Source organism: Episyrphus balteatus, chromosome 3 (genome assembly GCF_945859705.1).
Source record: "Episyrphus balteatus chromosome 3, idEpiBalt1.1, whole genome shotgun sequence".
In the NCBI taxonomy this organism is placed as follows: Eukaryota; Metazoa; Arthropoda; class Insecta; order Diptera; family Syrphidae; genus Episyrphus; species Episyrphus balteatus.
In genome coordinates, this window is record NC_079136.1 from 35,289,079 (window position 1) to 35,306,774 (window position 17,696).

The 17,696-nt window shown below is 29.7% G+C and overlaps 1 protein-coding gene across 7 annotated transcripts in view; it reads left to right on the top strand.

Annotated features, from left to right (window-relative positions):
- LOC129916605 (band 4.1-like protein 4) overlaps positions 1 to 17,696 on the top strand; it is a 282,511-nt gene that overhangs the window by 114,050 nt on the left and 150,765 nt on the right. For 5 of the 7 annotated variants that reach the window (XM_055996640.1, XM_055996641.1, XM_055996637.1 and 2 more), the window contains exons 3-4: positions 5,088 to 5,666; positions 14,467 to 14,799. In XM_055996640.1, coding sequence (XP_055852615.1) covers positions 14,716 to 14,799 — 84 coding nt within the window. In that variant the 5' untranslated portion in view covers positions 5,088 to 5,666; positions 14,467 to 14,715. Of the gene's footprint in view, positions 1 to 5,087; positions 5,671 to 14,466; positions 14,800 to 17,696 lie in introns of all 7 variants that reach the window. The other 2 variants (XM_055996638.1, XM_055996639.1) reach the window with 2 other exon arrangements.

The following is a 17,696-nucleotide window of genomic DNA, read 5'->3' on the forward strand; positions in this document are numbered from 1 at the left end:
AAAACTGTTTTCAATTGAACGCAAAAGGGGTCGCGATTTACCCCTACTGTATCAAGAGTATTTCAGTTTTGGAGCCATATCCATCCCAATTAAGTTCCTTGTGACTGATTTTTGTTTGAAATAGTTTAAGAAGCTCCTATAGGTATAGCCCCACTAAAAAATATTTGATGAATCATGTCAAAAAATCTGAAATATTAGTTATTCATTACATTTACATATTCCGTTCATTCAGATTTGAAATCCAAGTAAAAAATTGAAGTAAAATTCAACAAAAAAAAATTTCTATTGCATTGGGAACCAGGAAAAAATGTTCACCCCTGTATAATAACCTCGTTAAAAGACAAAACACCTACAGCCATGTTATAATTGGATAACTTCCTCCCATCTAAGCTTTAATCTACACATAGTATACAGTCATAGTTTTGCAAATCACCGCCCTGAGGTTTCATATCATCAACAAACAAACAAACAAAAATATTGGATTATGTTCCATCACAAAGTCCAATCACCTCTCGCTTTCTATCTATTCAATCAACTCAACACCCAACCAACACAAAATGCTCTGCTATTCATTTCATTATACAAAATAATTCAATTCACAAGCAACAGAAGCGAAAAAAAAAAACTGTTCCCATGTCAATTAAATTAAAGTAATTTAAACTAAATTAAAGTACAAACAACCCACACCCACTCAGGATGAATGACCCTCTCTTGCTCGGCAACAAAAAAAAACTGAGCTTAATCCAGAGCCAAATATAAGTAGTTACCCCACTCCAACTGAATTATCGTTACAGAGTCTCTCATCACACTCGACCAACCCAAACACAGTGCGCCATCTACTCGGTAGAGTTGACAAATAGTAAAATTCACTTCAAAGATCCCTTTTTTTTTTTGTTATTTTATTAATTTTTTTTTCTACTTTTACTCTCTCGTAGTTGCAAAAATTCCATTAAGTTTTCTGCACCCATCAGTTTTTACCCAACCCAACCAGTATCCCAGTTCCCTTCCAGATGCCATGATGTTGAAGAACACAAATAATAATAATAATAATAATATCACATCACACAGAAACCCTATATCATTTCAGCATAATCAACATTACACTTCTCGGTGCTGTTTTTGTTTGATTAAAACTTTAATTAATGAAAAGAGACATCATCGCCACGAAAAACTGGTTCAAACCTTAAGACAAACGACGATCTACAACATACCTCAACCTCAGAACTATAGAGATATGCAAAAAATGATGCTGCTCGTATATTTTAGAGCCGTCAATAGCTCTATAGACTACTAGTGACATATTATTTCATTATTTGTAGATAGTTCCACAAGTACAAAAAACACATACATGTGTATATGTGGATTTTGTGTAGATTCTTCATCATCATCTATGATGTACTTAGCCAAAGTACGTTGGCTTAAGGGTAATATCTAGTCCTTTTCTTCTGCATGCCTTTAGCCAGGATAAAGTGTGAATTTATTTAAAGGCATATCAACAAAGACTTGAGGTGCGGATGTGCCATAGATTTATATTCACACACCACTTCTTAATCAAGACATCAATTTATACTCGTCGATGTTTTATTACTTTATATGGTATGGATTTTTTTTTCCTTCATCAGGATGTCTCATATAATTTTAAATTCAGGAGCGGAGTAGGTCTTTTATCATTTTTAAGGCTCTTCTATGAATAGAATAAGTGAGTGAGAGAGAGGAAGAAGCAAGATTTTATGGACATTTTAATACAGCTTCTCAAAGCACAATGCAACAAAAGTAAATAAAATTTAAACAATCTTGGAATTACGCGGCTATCTGGTGGTAACTGCTGAAAACAATTTCAAAACTTCCAATTAATCCCTATCGTTTCAAAATGGGATCGAAACATGGAAGCTGTAGTCCAGATAATCAATGGAAGCTCTGCAAATCCGAAAAAAAAAATCAAAGACAAAAATGAACACAGTTTTGAACGCTTGACCCAGCAATGTCTACAGGTGGTGTTGTGTGATATGGTTAATTTTTTGTCTATGCGTTCAGTCTAACTGAAAAGAGATTCCTTATGTTAACAGAGCTTAAATGTTCACATGGGAACTGAAATCACACTTCGAACATTTCGAACGGCTTTTTTAACATTGAAATTCTAATCAATCCTGAAAAACCAATACGCACGTAACAATCCGAAACACTCAACAATGGCTAAGGTTTCATAAGAAGAAAGATCATGTTAAGTTGCGTTTTAGACGCAGTGATTTCAAAGTCTGGGGTTTTTCTACAAACACCTTAAGGCTTAAGTCATAACAAGATACACGATTCCCAATGAGTCATCAAATCTGCAGCTTTATGTAGAAATTTTAGCTGAAAAGAAAATATGAGTAATGCATTGGTAGAGTTAGTTTACCAAGCCCAAGCGCTTTTATTAGTGCCCATTTTGTGCTATATCTTGGCAAATAAATATTACGAAAACTTTTTAAAAATATAAGAACCACGACCATCACAATTAGTTAAGTGAACGAGTTATTCTTGCTCCAAAAAAGATATGTATTGCCTTAATTTAATTGTTAGTAAAAACTAAAGTCCGGCTACTCAAAAATCATAACATTAGTTTGTCGGGGTGCCCAAAACGAACTTCAAGTTGTCTGAAAAATTCGTAAAAATACTCTTTTTTTCTTATTTTACAGAACGGTTTATGTTAAATTAAAGTAAAATAAAACATTGCCATCAGTTTATATCTCGTTAATTTTTTTTAGGACTTTTTAGTCTCCGCTCAAAAAACAATTAAAGAAAAAACTATAAAATCAGTATGAAAACAAAATCTTTAAACAAAATTTTTATTAAAAAGTACCAAAAGGTATGAAGATTGTTTCTGATTTTTAAAAACGTCTTATTTCTAAGTTCTAAATTCTAATGTTATTGGGTGTTAAAGTCATTTGATGAGTGAGAGGTTTTCAATTTGTTTAACTATCTTATTATTATCTTATCTTATTATTATTAGAGCACAATAAAAAACAAAAACTGAAGAAAAAGGTAGATTTTAGTCTAGAACTGCTTTTATTATTTCTCAAAAACCAGAAGAAATCAAAAATCTAGTCAAAACCGAATAACAATTAATTGGAGCATACAAAATCTCAAACAAAAATAGTTATAAATTTAGTACTAAACATTTTGAACCGAATTTAAATCAAGTAATCTTTTTTCAAAACCGAATCCTATTTTTTTTTTTTTATTTAAAGAAATTTGATATACGTATGTTTTATGTGCGAATTTCTTAACGAATATTTAGTGTCCCCTAGAATCAAAAACAATCTATTCCACTTTTTGTGAAAAATGAGTTAGAAACGCAGTTTATCTCAATTTTTCAACCTCTTTCTTTGAGTGTGGTTGAGCACTTTCAAAGTCAACTTGTTCCAGAGTTATACTTTATAGAAATATTACAAAACGAATGTATTACATATTTTTCACATTCTTTGAGAATCAAAACAACACTATTCCTGATATAAAGCAAAATAAAATATTGCTAAGTTTCAAAACAAAACTATTCCTATGCATGACTTTCAAAACACTTCTATTCCAAAATTAATTATTAAATATTTTCCGAACGCGTTGGGTGACAAAGGAAAGCACAGTCAGGTTAAAATCAAAAGTACATGTTTAATTCGATTTAGAAGTTGTTTTTTCAATAAAGCATGAAAAAGTGCTTAGGAACGTTTTTTTTAAATAACTCAATAAAAGAAAAAGTGGAATAGATTGTTTTTGATTCTAGGGGACACTTTGTAGATTTATATTACCTGCATTACCAAATAGAAACTTTATATAAATTATTTCACCTTTTCAATTACTCTCTACCGAACCGTGAGAACCGACTTCATTTTTTATGTAGAAACTTAATTCACTTTTATGTTATGTAATTGCCTATAAAAAAAGTTATTTTTCATTTTATTTCAGTCTTTAAAGTTAGATTCAAAACTTATGTATGTTTTTTTCCTCTGTAGGTAAAGTTATTTCTCATGTGAAGGTAACTCCCGTGAATTTAGTTCCCTGCTCTTATTTAAGTTACTTTCTGAGTATAGTTATTTGGAAATACAGACGATTGATTAATTTAGGAATTTAGAAACCAAGGACACTTTTGTTGGCCTTTTATACCAATTTTTTGATTTTAGAACCATTTCCATAAACCAAATGTGAGAGGTATTTAAGGGAACCCAGTAATTCTATGAAAATAATTATCAAGTAATTTAAATAAATTATAAAATTTGAATACTTAAAAATCGGTATTATTTGAAATCTTAAATAATATTTTCTCTATTAACGTTCACATTGCATTTTAGGACAACATTATTCGTAGTGTATTATTATGTGTAGGTATGCATCATTTACTTCTGTCGATTAACCCATACATTTCTTGAATTACAAATCGCTGGCACAAAATGGAATTTGAAATAAAAATTTTAAAGGGAATGCATTTTGAGCATAAAAATACCTATAAAAAAAAATAATCTTAAGACAATATTAAAAGCGGTATGAATTTATCTTTTTTTTAATAAAAAAAAAGTTACGTATACGCCATACATATTTTTTTCCTAGAATTATTTTAAAATCTTTCATAAAATTTGTATGGAGTACTTTTTTGCGGATCTGGTACTAGCTTGATATATTTAAAAAATGGAATGTCAATGGCGCAGCAATCATCAACCTTTTTTTTATACCTAAATATAAGAAGGTAGATATTGTGACCATTAGAAATCCATTTTAAAATTCGGTGGAAATATGCTTGTTGACTTTTTATGTCAAAATTGTTATTTTTTCGTATGTTATCCAGCAAACCTTGGGTGAATTTTGTTCTCTCAGTTATTTTTGTAAGAATATTTTCTTAGAAAATTTAGAATTTTTTTTATTGTCTATCTCTATTCCGGTCCTGATTTCAATTGCCTGTTTTCCAGCTGCCATGTGACTTGTCAGATATTTTTAATCAAAAAACAACACTCTTGACTCTCGAGTTTTTGATGCCTTATCTCTACCCCATATTTTCTGCCTTTAAAAGATTGTGCTTTATATTAATTTTCGACTTCACTTTTTTTTTCTTCTACTTGCAGATTCTAGAACAAAATCGTTAATCAACACTCTCGCCTAGGTGCCATCATCATCATCGTCTACATACATTGCCAAACTACCCTAGATATTTTATATATAGATATACCACTCATCCTGTCAGAATTAAGGAGGGTTAGATATTTAGAATCATCAAGCGTTTGCTCATAAGAAGGAATAGCATCATCATCATCATCGGCAAAGAGAAGTAAAGGAAAAGACGGAAGAAAAAAACAGAAGAAGAAAACGAAAAAAAAATATATAAAAACTAATAGGCAAACATGTTAACACTCAGTGAACTGTTTGTGGAAGCAATCCAGCTCGTCCAAGATGGAATGGAGTGACGACACGATATTATGAGCTGAACAAACTGTTCTGTGTGGTTGTTTGAACGTTGTTTCTGGGATCTCTCTCTGGAGGCAGCAAAGTCAGCAAAAATATACTTATTTTTTTTTCAACTCGTATACACTTATAGACGTCTGTGATTCACGCAAATAAGCAAAGCACACATATTCATAGATGTATGTGCTATCATATGGATATAGAAGAGTCATCACATATAAAACTTAAGGAGCAAAATAAATGTAGGTATGGAGATGAACTACTACCGGGATACAAGTACAGTATTATTCTACATCACACTTAGGTTTATAAGGCATATAGCTTCACACTTTAGTCACAAATGTACAAAACCATAATTATATAGTCGGGGTTAGGTGGTAGAAGATTTTTCTTTAAATAGAGATTCATCATCATTTTCATCATCATCATCGTCATCAACTGTGAAACTGGGATAGCAAAAAGAAACTGACGAAGTGTAAGAAGTCAGGCCAGGAGGTGTTACCACTTAAGTAGAATGTTAACTAGGCACCTAGAGTTGCCAAATCGATTTAATGAATTTACATACATATATATAGATATATGCAATGTTTAAGCTATTGAGGTCAACATGTTTTACTAAGAAGATGGAAGTAAGACTTTAGTAGTTCCAGATTTTACTTTAAAGGTGTTAAGAATTTTCGTTACTTCTGAATGTCCGACTGATTTTTTTAATAATAGTTTTTTTTTAATTTATTAAACGAAATTTATTAAAAACTGTTGTGTTCTAAGTTCACCAATAGCTACCAAAAATTTTAGCTGAATCTCCCCTGAATTCTGAAATCACCTTTTGGGATTTTTAACATATTGTTCGAGTATTTCTGGTTTTTATATGCATTTAGCTTCATATGTTTAAACTAAACAACTTACAGCCTTCTTTTCCTGTAGTAATCGAAATGTCTGTTGATCATCAATTGGAGAATTGCAAGTGAGTAACCCAGTCTAACGATAACTTCTGCGAACATTTAAAGGTTGGTTGAAATTTCCGCTGAAACTTTTTCTTTATCTTGCAAGACCTCTTCAATGTCATCCATAATTTTTACTTGCGATATATGTAGGTACTATATATCAAGTTATGCATTCGTACAAAAAAAAAGTTGAGATAACATTTTTCCATGACATTACGATGGTAGAGAATGCCAAAAAAGTGGGTCCCGGTAGTCCGTCTGTCTGTCTGTCCGTCTGTATAAGGAGCTACAGCCTAAACGGATGGACCGATTAATGTCAAACTTCGTATGTAGCGTTATTTGGCGACTCTCCAGAGGGGTTTTTGGAATTAATTTTTTTGGACCAAAAATGACGGTACTTGTCATATACCGATTTTAGTAAAATTGAAATATCTCGAAAACGGCTCCAACGATTTTGTTTAAAAAATTCAAGTGATAGTTTTAAGTTTTTGGAAAATAATTATTAACGGTACCTGCCATAGAACCGTTTTTTTTTCAAATCCGATTATCTCCGAAATTGCTTATTCGATTTCAACGAAACTTTTTGTGAGGAAGCATTTATATAATTTAAATATAAATTTTTTTTTTGAAAAATCAAATTTTCGAAAACGGGACATTGAATTTCTTTAAAATTTTGTTTTTAAATGTTGATTAGTGGTTTCTACAAAATGGCATACCAATTTTATTTTAAAACATTTTTTCCAAAAAATTATTTATAAAAAAATAGTTTTTTTAAAAAACCGCTCTAACGATTTTGAAAATTTTTTTTCAAAATGCATCTTAAAATATCAATCAAAACTGCATATTTGTTTTGGAGGGCAATTTGATTTCAGATTTTATTTTATTTTTTCAAAAATCGAATTTTTCAAATTTCTACATAAAAAGTCTTAAAAATGTAAGCAACTTTAACTATAAGATCAAGTTCGTGCGACCCAGTCGTGCATTTTATTTCGTACTGTTTTACCTTAAACATTTGTTTGGCACTTGAAATGAATTGGCGGAAATTAACATTCGATATATTAACAACTAGACATTACAACACAATGATCGAAAATATGAAAAAGTTGGTACCACAATCCCTATTCCTATCTCGGGTTGCAGCCAAAAACAGTGGACCGGTTTTATCTTTTAATTGTTGGAGCATTTTTAAAAAAATAATTGCAGCGGGACATTTGTCTTTAAAGTACACTTTGACTAAAAACGAACTAACAAAGATGATCTTTGGGTATTTTCGACAAATCAAATAATCAAATAACACTCCCTATATAGTTTAAAATTGAGAATCGTCGTAGCAAGTTCCGTTGATGGTTTTTTGAAAAAAAAAAAAAAATATATTTGTTATCTACGGTTGAGGCCCTTTGAAGCCATATAAAAGGTCTCATTTTTAGCAGTGCTGGTTTCTTGAGCATTCTTTTTTCAAGAAAATTTAATCATCCAATTTAACAAAATTAATTTAAAAAAAAAAAATTAAATACCTATCCTTAAAAAGTAAAAAATTTATATTATTAACTTGAAATTTAGCAGTTATTTTTTTTATGGCACCGTTTTTTATGTTTAAAAGCATTTGAAACCTCATTGAGACCATTTTAAGTACACGGTTGTTTCCGCAAATAGAAATTGGACCAAAATTTATACTATCAGAAATTATTAAGTGGAAATGTATTCACAAAATAATAAAGTATTAATCGATTTTATTAAACTAAATTATTTCCGGTCATTATGGGTTAGTATGGCTCTAAACTATTTGCTGAAACTAACATTCTTATGATCTACTTTTTCCTTTGCGTAAATTATTTTCACTTAAAATTTCATGTAGAACTTAAATTCTTAAGTTCCGTTGGAGCAAACGGCTCTGAATACAGTAAAAAATTAATATCTGTTGTTTTATCTTCCCGTCATAATTAAAAAAATAAAGATAAGATATATTAAAACCGGTCCAAAAACGCATATAAACAAGATAAGAACCAGCGGATAAACTGTTAAAGACATATTTATTAATGACACTCACATGCATAACGACTAATTTATGCAAAAAAAAAAAAAAATGGAACTTGAAACAAGTTCGAGCAGATACCTATGTCCAAAAAAGCATTTTATTTGGGTACTTAATACTTTTTACCAAAGCTGTATGTACATTTTCAAATCACTACTTCACAATGTAAACGATTAGAAAATGATCCACAAAGTTTCGCAAAAGAAAAAAAAAAAAACGATTATAAAAATATAAAAAAGGTTACACATACGCCACAGTGAACGTTAAAATTAAATTTTTTAAATTGATAAAATAGCTAAATTCTTTTTACCAACAAAAAAACTTAAACAAATCATGTTTTCGTTAATATTTTCCACATTTTAAAAACGTAATTGTAAAATAAACGTAGACAAAGTGGAATGTTGAAACAAAGTACTAAAATTTCAAGCTCAAAATGTGGAACTAATATTGAACTTATACCTTACAAAAAGATTTAAAATATATAAATAATGGAGTATGTGATACTCCGTCAGACAGGTGACGTAGTTTAAAAAGGTTTTATTAAGTAGTGAGGTCCAGAGCAATAACTGTATATGTGTACTTTTAGCCAAAAATAAGCTAATGATGAGGCTTGTAGTATTTATTGAGCACTATCTGATGAACAAATAATTTAATTTGTAAAATCAATTGAATAAAATTGCTTAGATGGTAAACAGTATAATACTAAAAGTGAGGTATAAATATGTGTGTGGAAAACGTTTAGAAGTTGAAAGAGCTCAAAACAAAATAGAGCCCACACAAGATTTATTTTGAAATTTGCCTAAAAATTACTTAATTGGTTAACATTGTAAAAAGGAATCAATACATTGCAAAGCCTACATATATTTGAACGGAAAATCGTAGATCGGAAAATTCTATAATTCTTACACTATAGCTTATAGCCTTTTTAGTATTACTTAAACTAAATGAAGTTAAATGATAAAAACTGAAAAATGTCTCAAAATTTCGTGGTTTTTCACACATTACACAGTCAACATAATTTTAAAACTATTAAAAACCAAATAAACTGATATTGTATGTAAACAAAAATAATCCTTCGACAAATGAAACAATTTAAAAATCCTTATCATAAAAATGGAAACGTTTTTATTAACAAAACCACAAATGCCTCATCATGTGTCAAAAACTCTTTTAACCTGCATAAAAACTCACAAACTCCAATCTTTTTGATTACCTTTATATACCAAACCAAAGACGTGATCTGGTATTACTAGCTATTCCCCCAGTAGAATTTACCCCCCAAAGAAGGAAACAATGTTCTATACACTGGCAGCATTTGCTGTTGCCATTGATTCATTTCAACACCATAATAATTCCGTTTCCATTTGCTTGACACTTGAAGTAGTGATTTAAATATTCAAGCCTCCTTTTACACCTGGTCTCCGCATGGGTAGAATATTCTTGTTTATATATATTTTTTTTTTGTATTCCATTGCAATGAGGAAAAATGATTTCAAGCTTTAAGACAATGCCAAACGCACACAATCACCTTCTCGCGAGTAGGTGAGATGAAAATAAAGCAAAAAAAAAACCACTCCTGAAACTGAAAAAAAAAAACTGAAAAACATAGAAAATTATTTTTACAGCCTCTTCTGTTAAAAATGATGTTGTGCGTCTCCAAAAAAAACTTCACTTCACTCTTCTGAAGGAATAATGCTCTGTTGATACACTCGTATATACTTTGAATGGTTGCTTAGAAAGGGTTGAGGCGGAGGGAGGTGAGTTGGCTTTATTTGTGCACGTTGCTGCTCTCTTGTGTTTCAAGCCCTCCTCAAACTCGCAACTCATCGTTCCCGCCTGCTGAAAGGCACACTAGAGACACATTACATATTACAAACAAGTCACACGTCGTTGTTGTCGTCGACGACATCACATCGCCATCAACATCATCGTTGTCGTTGTTTTAGGTCTTGTCGTCGTCATCATCGTTGTCGTCGTTGGTATCGTTTTGTTGAGATTGTCGCCAACATGTGGAAAACCCACATACTCGTAGCCTGCGTACCTAACCTACCTACCTCCTGTATCTTTGTAGGTACTTGGAGGAAAGCCCACAGTATACAAACACATATGGTGTCCCGACAGCAACGATAAGGCAAGCTCCTCCAACCGTGACGTGAAGGAATCGCTGAGTTTCCCGTCAAATATGTAATTTTTCTTTTTCTTTCCCTTGGCCCTGCGATTTTTTTTTTCTTTCATTTTTAGTGAATGCCATGGCAATGCAGCACAATTCCTTTTTATTTTCTTGCATTACTCTTACTTAAGTATAGGAATTTTACCAGTGAACTTGAAATAGTGAGATATCGGTCGATGTTATGCATATTGCTATGCTATTAGTCGCTAAAGCTACACAAGATAATGACAAATGATAACTCATCAGAGTTTCCAGCGAAATCGGCACATCCGGTGCTATTTGTTTTATCATGATTTAGTTCATCCAGTTAATGGTTAAAATTTTTAGGCAAATTTTTTGTTTCGCTTCGAGTTTTGACTTTGAGATTAAATTGCTCAAAATTAACTATTTTACTTTGAAGAATGCATTCAATGAAATGTCAGAAAAAATAACTAAATCATATAATAAAACGGCAAACACTTATTTTGTGGTACAAAATACGTGGCCCACAAAAACCGAAGGGGTATAAATTATATACGGAACGATAGGAAATTTTATCTAGATGTGCAGAATATATACCTTATTTATTTTTTTTTACCGAAATAGCTAAAAACAATAAATTAAAATTGAGGAAAAAACGAAAAACAAATGTGCTGAACCACGCCCTCTCCCTTCTGGAAGTGGAAACTTCTAAAAGCAAAGACGAGAACCTTCGAAAACATTCTCGAATTTCGAAAAAAATTAAGTGTTGCATCCCGAGTCGAACAATTGGCACTATTTGAAACCTATTTAAAACCCAAATATTCTCTGAATAGATTAAATAGATCATAAATATCACATAATTTGTAAGGGAAATAACCTCTACTTAAGACCCGAAATAGTCGGTTATCGGAAAAAATCCCATTTTGGGTAGTTATTTAGGACCAAAAAAATTACATTTAAGGCCTAAATATACTACAAAAACTCATTTAGTCCTTTTCGTTCTCATAAGAATCTTGATATTTTTACTAGGTACTACAAATTTTTATTTAACTTTAATTGATATTCATCGGGTTAGGTCTAAAAAATCTGGACAGATATAGAATATTTAGGATTAAACTAGTGTTTTCAGTTTTAAAAGTCTTTAATCATAAGTCGTGAAGGTTTCTCAGGAGATACTGAGTTAAGTAAGTATAAAAAGTTCATATTTAGGTTTATTTTAAAATGAAAAGTCTTTATATAGATTATATTAAGTATCATGAGTACTAAATTCCTACCTAAAGTTCGACTCGGGATATTCTTAGTAGTAAATAAAGTGATTTATATAGTGTGCTTATTTGAGCATAAATAAAAGTTACAGTTGGCACTCGAATTTTGAGTGCGGGATCGGCTAGTTTATATTAATATGTCCCAAAAACTTTTATGGAAAACATATTCATTTTTGTTTCAAAAAATGAATTTGAAATTTTAAATCCAGAATTTTTCCTTTTATTTTAAAATTATAATACGCACAGAATTTTGAAATACAGAACCTTGGAACCCGAATCTGGTCACTTAAAGAATTTTTACCCCAAACCTCTTGAGATCGTAAAGTAAATCTTGGTAGCTCCGATATACATAGTTATTTTTTTTTAAATGAATAATAAATCTATAGAACTTGATTTTGTGGAAAAAAGCTCGAAATTCGCGCGAATTTTTATTTTCACACCTCAGAATTGATTGGGTTGTACAAATTAAATAGATTCTCATGTGAGCAAAAGTTTTTCCCCTTCACCCTGTTATCAACTTAAAAAGAATACATATCAAAAATATTTTCGAAAAGACTTTCACTTTCCATGATCTTATTTTGTCACGATGCTATTTCGATTAACCATTAACATGTGGGAAATGAGTGCTGAAATTGTTTTTTTGGGACTTATGTCTCAGTAGTGAGAGACAAACCTAAGTCCCGAATTGGATTCTAGTAAAGTGGGACATAAATTCCGAAAAAAATCGGGACTTATACCCCTGCGCGTTTTTTTTTTTTTACTAAAAAGTACTTTTACGAACAATAACGCTTATTTGATTACTTTCGTGTTTCGTTATTAAATCGTTGTTGAAAATAAATTCTCTTTTAATTTTGTTGAGTGTGTACACTAGGTTCCCATTTGAGAGAGGAATTCAATCCCACCTTGAATGGGAAAGAAAACCACTTCACTAAAGTGGATTTCGTTCCCACTCAATGAGAACGAAGTCCCTCAGTGGACTTAGTTCCCGTGGACTTAGATACACATTTTTGGCAAATAATAGCTTATTATTGTCTCATAATTTAATTCGAAATTAATTAAATGAGAGGGTTTTTGAAAAAAATGATCCGTAAACTCAGAATTTAAAAAAAAAAACTGAAATAATTTAACATGTTTTGTTTTTATTTTTTGTTATTATTAAATTTTCTTTAAAAATTTGTGTGGATATATTTTTTGTTAGCTAGATTCAGAAGTGTAAAGGATCGAATGTATCTTAGTAAAAAAAAAATACTTGATTTCCATGGAATTTTTTTCAACACTCCTGCTCAAAATTAACGCACACCTATTTAACTATTTATTTGAGCATAGTGTAGAAATGTTTGAAAAAAATGTTCAATTTTATTTTTTTATGTTCATCATTTTAATACATTATTGTTTTTTTTTCACAAATTCAAAAAGTTTGAAGATCTAGTGTGCTTAAGAGACAACCCATTTTTCAATACGAAAATTATGTTTTTCATCAAAAGAATTCAATGAAAATGTAGTATTTTTTTTTTTTTTTTTTTGTCTAACTAAAGATAGGACCTATTCTTTTTTTCTGAGTTCAACTTACATAAATATGTCGAAAAAGATTTATTTAAAATATTTAAAACCAACTTAATTTAAAATATTTTGATTTTTAACTTAAGAACAGGATTAAATGTATGCATTTTTAAAAAATGCATATCGTATTATTATAGGTGTTGCCGTTGTGTTCAAATAATTTTTTAAGCTTGAAGTCTATAAATTTTTTCTTTCAAAATAGCTAATGTAATCTTCTGATATCTAAAACAATACTACCTTGGAGGCAATTTTACATTCATAGAGGTTGAATGTTTTTAAATACCAACGTTTGAAAAAGATCATCAAAATTCGAGCAGTTTCCCCCAGTACCCATCCTAATAATGGATTTTTTTAGCTTTATTTACTCCATATAGTCTCACTGATTATAAAAGAATAGCTCTAAGATAGTTTAGTATATCAACTACCACCTCAGTGAAATTCACCTTTCCCCATAGTTGCTTGTCAATGACCCGGTGCGCGCATAGGTATTCCCGAAACAGTAAAGTCACAACATTACAATAAATATTTGCATACAACAAATATATGTGAATGTGAATTTTTATATGTGTGTGCGTATTGTTGACTACCAGGCATTCAGGATTTTCAGGAATCACAAAATTACGTTACATTTTGGTTAAGGGAATTGCTAATGTTAAACTCCAGTCTCTGTGTAATAGCATCATAGAAAAAAAAAAAATGTTGACAAAGATAATGATGTCACTTACCAAAAATGGTTGACAATATTTTCACAAACATTGTTAAGCGTTTGTGCATTTCCTGTATTTAAGTTACATTAACCTGTTGATATCCGTTTTAAAATTTAAATTACTATAAAAAAAAGTAATTAAAAAATATAAAATGCCTCTTGATGTAAAAAAAATATAAAAAAAAAAAACTTGAAATAACGATGTCACCAGCAGCTCTTTACTTTTTTACAGGGTGAAATACCCTTTGAAAAAAAAACAAACATAACGTTTTTTCCATTTCCTTTTTTTTTATATATAATATTTAACTTTATTTTTTCATATATTCTTAATATTTACGTACATAATTGTAATTATAAAAATGTGTACATTGATTTTTTGATTTCAATTTGTTTTTTCGCTTCAGGATACACATGGAGGAATAATAAAATAAAAGTAAAAAGAAATACCAACACACACACAGACATAGAGGTACTCCCGTTTGCTACTAGCTGTGTGATGAAAGAAATAATAATAAAAAAGAGTTTGTAAAGAAAAAAAATTAACACAAGGACGAACACAAAATAAAGAAAGCAAAACGAAACAAACAAAAAAACAGAAAGTTTGGTGCAAGTTATAGAAGCGGAAGAGAACTGCTGCCTTTAACTGCTGCAACATGGATTGCCTCTGCAGACCGTCAAGGATAATGCCCGTTAGGATAGTGCTTCTAGATGATACGGATTTTATTTATGAATTGAAGGTAAGTGATGAAGAATTTAAAAACAACAAACTACTATAAACGTATCCTTCCGTGAATACTTTTTTTTTAAGATATTTTTTTTTTTTAATTTCGAACGAAAATTTATGTTTGAAAAAGTCTGATATTGTGTTTTTTGTTCGAAATAAGTTGGGTGTTATTAATCAAGTTTAAAATATTATGTTTAAAGTTTTTAAATGTGAAAATTTTTAATTTTTTTTTCTATTTATTGGCAAAGCAAAATATTTTTTTTTTAAATTGTTTTAATAATTGAGGAGCGTTTTTTCAAAACTCAACAAGTGCATTTTTCAAATTTTTCAGGAGAAGGTTTTTTCTTTCCCATTTGAATACAAAGTCGAATTTTCAAAAAGTAGAAATGAGGAGTTGTTCTTTCTTGAACAGCTAATCGACAGGCTTGATTGCTATTTCAATATTTGGGAAGATTCGTCCGTATTTTGAACACGAAAACACCGCGTTTTTTCAAAACGCAACAAATACAGGTTTTTGTTGAGTTTTGCAAAAACGTTTATTTTTCTTTTAAATAAATAAAGAGATAAATTAGTATTAAAAACCTTATTTATTAAAGAAATATATATATTGCAATGAACTTACATTAATATTAACTAAAATAAATATTGAATAAAAAAAAACATTGTTTTTAATCGAAATAGTGTCTTTCCATATCCTCTGTGGACTCTTGAGCGTTTGCGGAGAGAACAGTTTCATAAAAGTCCTTGGCATCATCCGGAATAGTAAAAAATTTCATTAGCTTCTGCACGTCAGCCATCTTTTTTTCCGAAACTTTGTTTTCTGGGGCAACTTTTTGAAATTGGCAGTTGTTGGACACGCTTTTGTTGAGTTTTGCAAAAACCTCCAGTAATTTTGTTGAGTTTTGAAAAAACGCTCGATTTTAAATATTTTTTTAAATTAAAACCGTTAACTTTTTTAAAAATTTTATTTTGTCATCTTGTGCGCCTGGTCGTGCCAAAAATTTCGATACCAATAACTCATTTTCGCAAAAAATGCGTTTGTTGAGTTTTGAAAAAACGCTCCTCAATTCTCATAGAAAAAAAATCATATTGAAAAAAAAAAATGAAAATAAATAAGTTCAAATTAATATAATCAAAAAATAAAATGCAGTTTAAAACACTTTTATGTTGGTTTACTTGTAGATTTTAAGAGCTGCCTCTATATAAAATTAAAGAAATTTTGTTGATGTTGGGGAAGAGCAGACATTTAGGGCAAAATTTTGTTAAATGAAAAAAAAAATGTTTTTTATTTGACTTTTTTTGAAAAAAAAAAAAAAAAAATAAAAATGCACATTTAATGCAATTGCTTTATATATTACGTTTGCAAAGTTTAATCAAAATCGTTAGAGCCGTTTTCGAGTTATTTGGTTTGAATTGAAAAATTTGTATGGGAGGTACACTCTCTAAGCGAGATAATAAGAAAACAAAAAAAAACCAACTTTCTGAATTCTATAAAAATCATCTGTACCAAATTTGAAGAAAATCTGTCCACCCGTTTAGGCTGTGGAAATGTGTACATGTGTTGCATTTTTAAGTTTGACTTCATGAAGAAAATGAAGCAATTATTTGATTATTAACTGGTAAAATTTAGTGTGACCATTGCTTTAATCAAAATCTAAAATTTGCATTCATGTGTCAATTCAAACAAACTGGTCACTGTGGTGTATACGCAACTATTTTTTATAAATTTTCAAATCGATATACTTTTATGCTTTTTTATACTTTTGAAATATCAATTTACTTGATTCTAGATTCTTGCTAATGAAAAAAAAATTTAATTGTATTTCCATTGTAACGGGTGTGACATAGTTGGTTTATTTTTTGTTCCTGTTCCTATTTACTAAATAAGGTATTTTATAGCTTCAACAAAATAATATATTTTCGAGTCACAATCTCTTAACATAAGGAGTAAAGGATGTGACGTTAAAAATCGATTCAATGATCTTCAGTGACTTTTAGAAGCCTTATTGTAGATTTTTGAGTGAAAAATCGTGGTTATTGTATCCAATACGAAAGTAAATTTTATTACGTTTGCTGTAAGCATATATTTAAAGGAAATTTATAAAATACACTGTTTTTATAGCAATTCAAAATTATAACGGGTTTGACATACTTTTGTAAGAGTTGTGACATTGTATGAAAAAAATATTTCTGCAATATGTATTTATGTATTTACTAAAGAAAAATGAATAACTTTAAAATTCAAATATTTAAGAATTAGGTATTTGCACTACAAATAATTTTTTTTGTAAAAATCTGAGCAAATTTCAGGAAAATTGCCTCGGGATTTTTTTTTTGGATAAAAATCTGAAATACAATTTAATCTAGGATTTTTCAATCTTTTGATATTTTCCCACTTTTCTTCAAGAAATCCACTTTTTTTTTAATTTTTAGATTGAGGAACATAAATTAAAGTATTCTTGTGAAAAAATTTAAGTAAAAAGTGTTATAAAGTGTATTTAAGTAGCACCGTTTAATTTCTTTAATTTACTTTCTATTAGTGGTCAGTTTGCATTAAATAACCTTTTAGAAGTATAATTACTTTTAAAAAATTTGTAGAAAAATTTTATATTTTTGGGGACCACAAAAGATAACATTAAATAATATTTTGGAGTAATTTCGAATTTTACACATAATGAAGCGCTTGAAGAAAAGAGTCTGAGAGTCAACTTAAGTTTGTGTAAAATCTAAATTTCTCTATTTATTGTTAGATCGTTTTTAAACTTATAATAATGTTCCGTTTTTACATAAGCTTTTAATATTTACCTACAAGCAAATTTTTTTTCTTAAATATTTGAAAATATCGTTTAAGACATTTATCTTTTAAACGCTTTAAATACTATTGTAAGTACAAAAATAAAAATAATACTA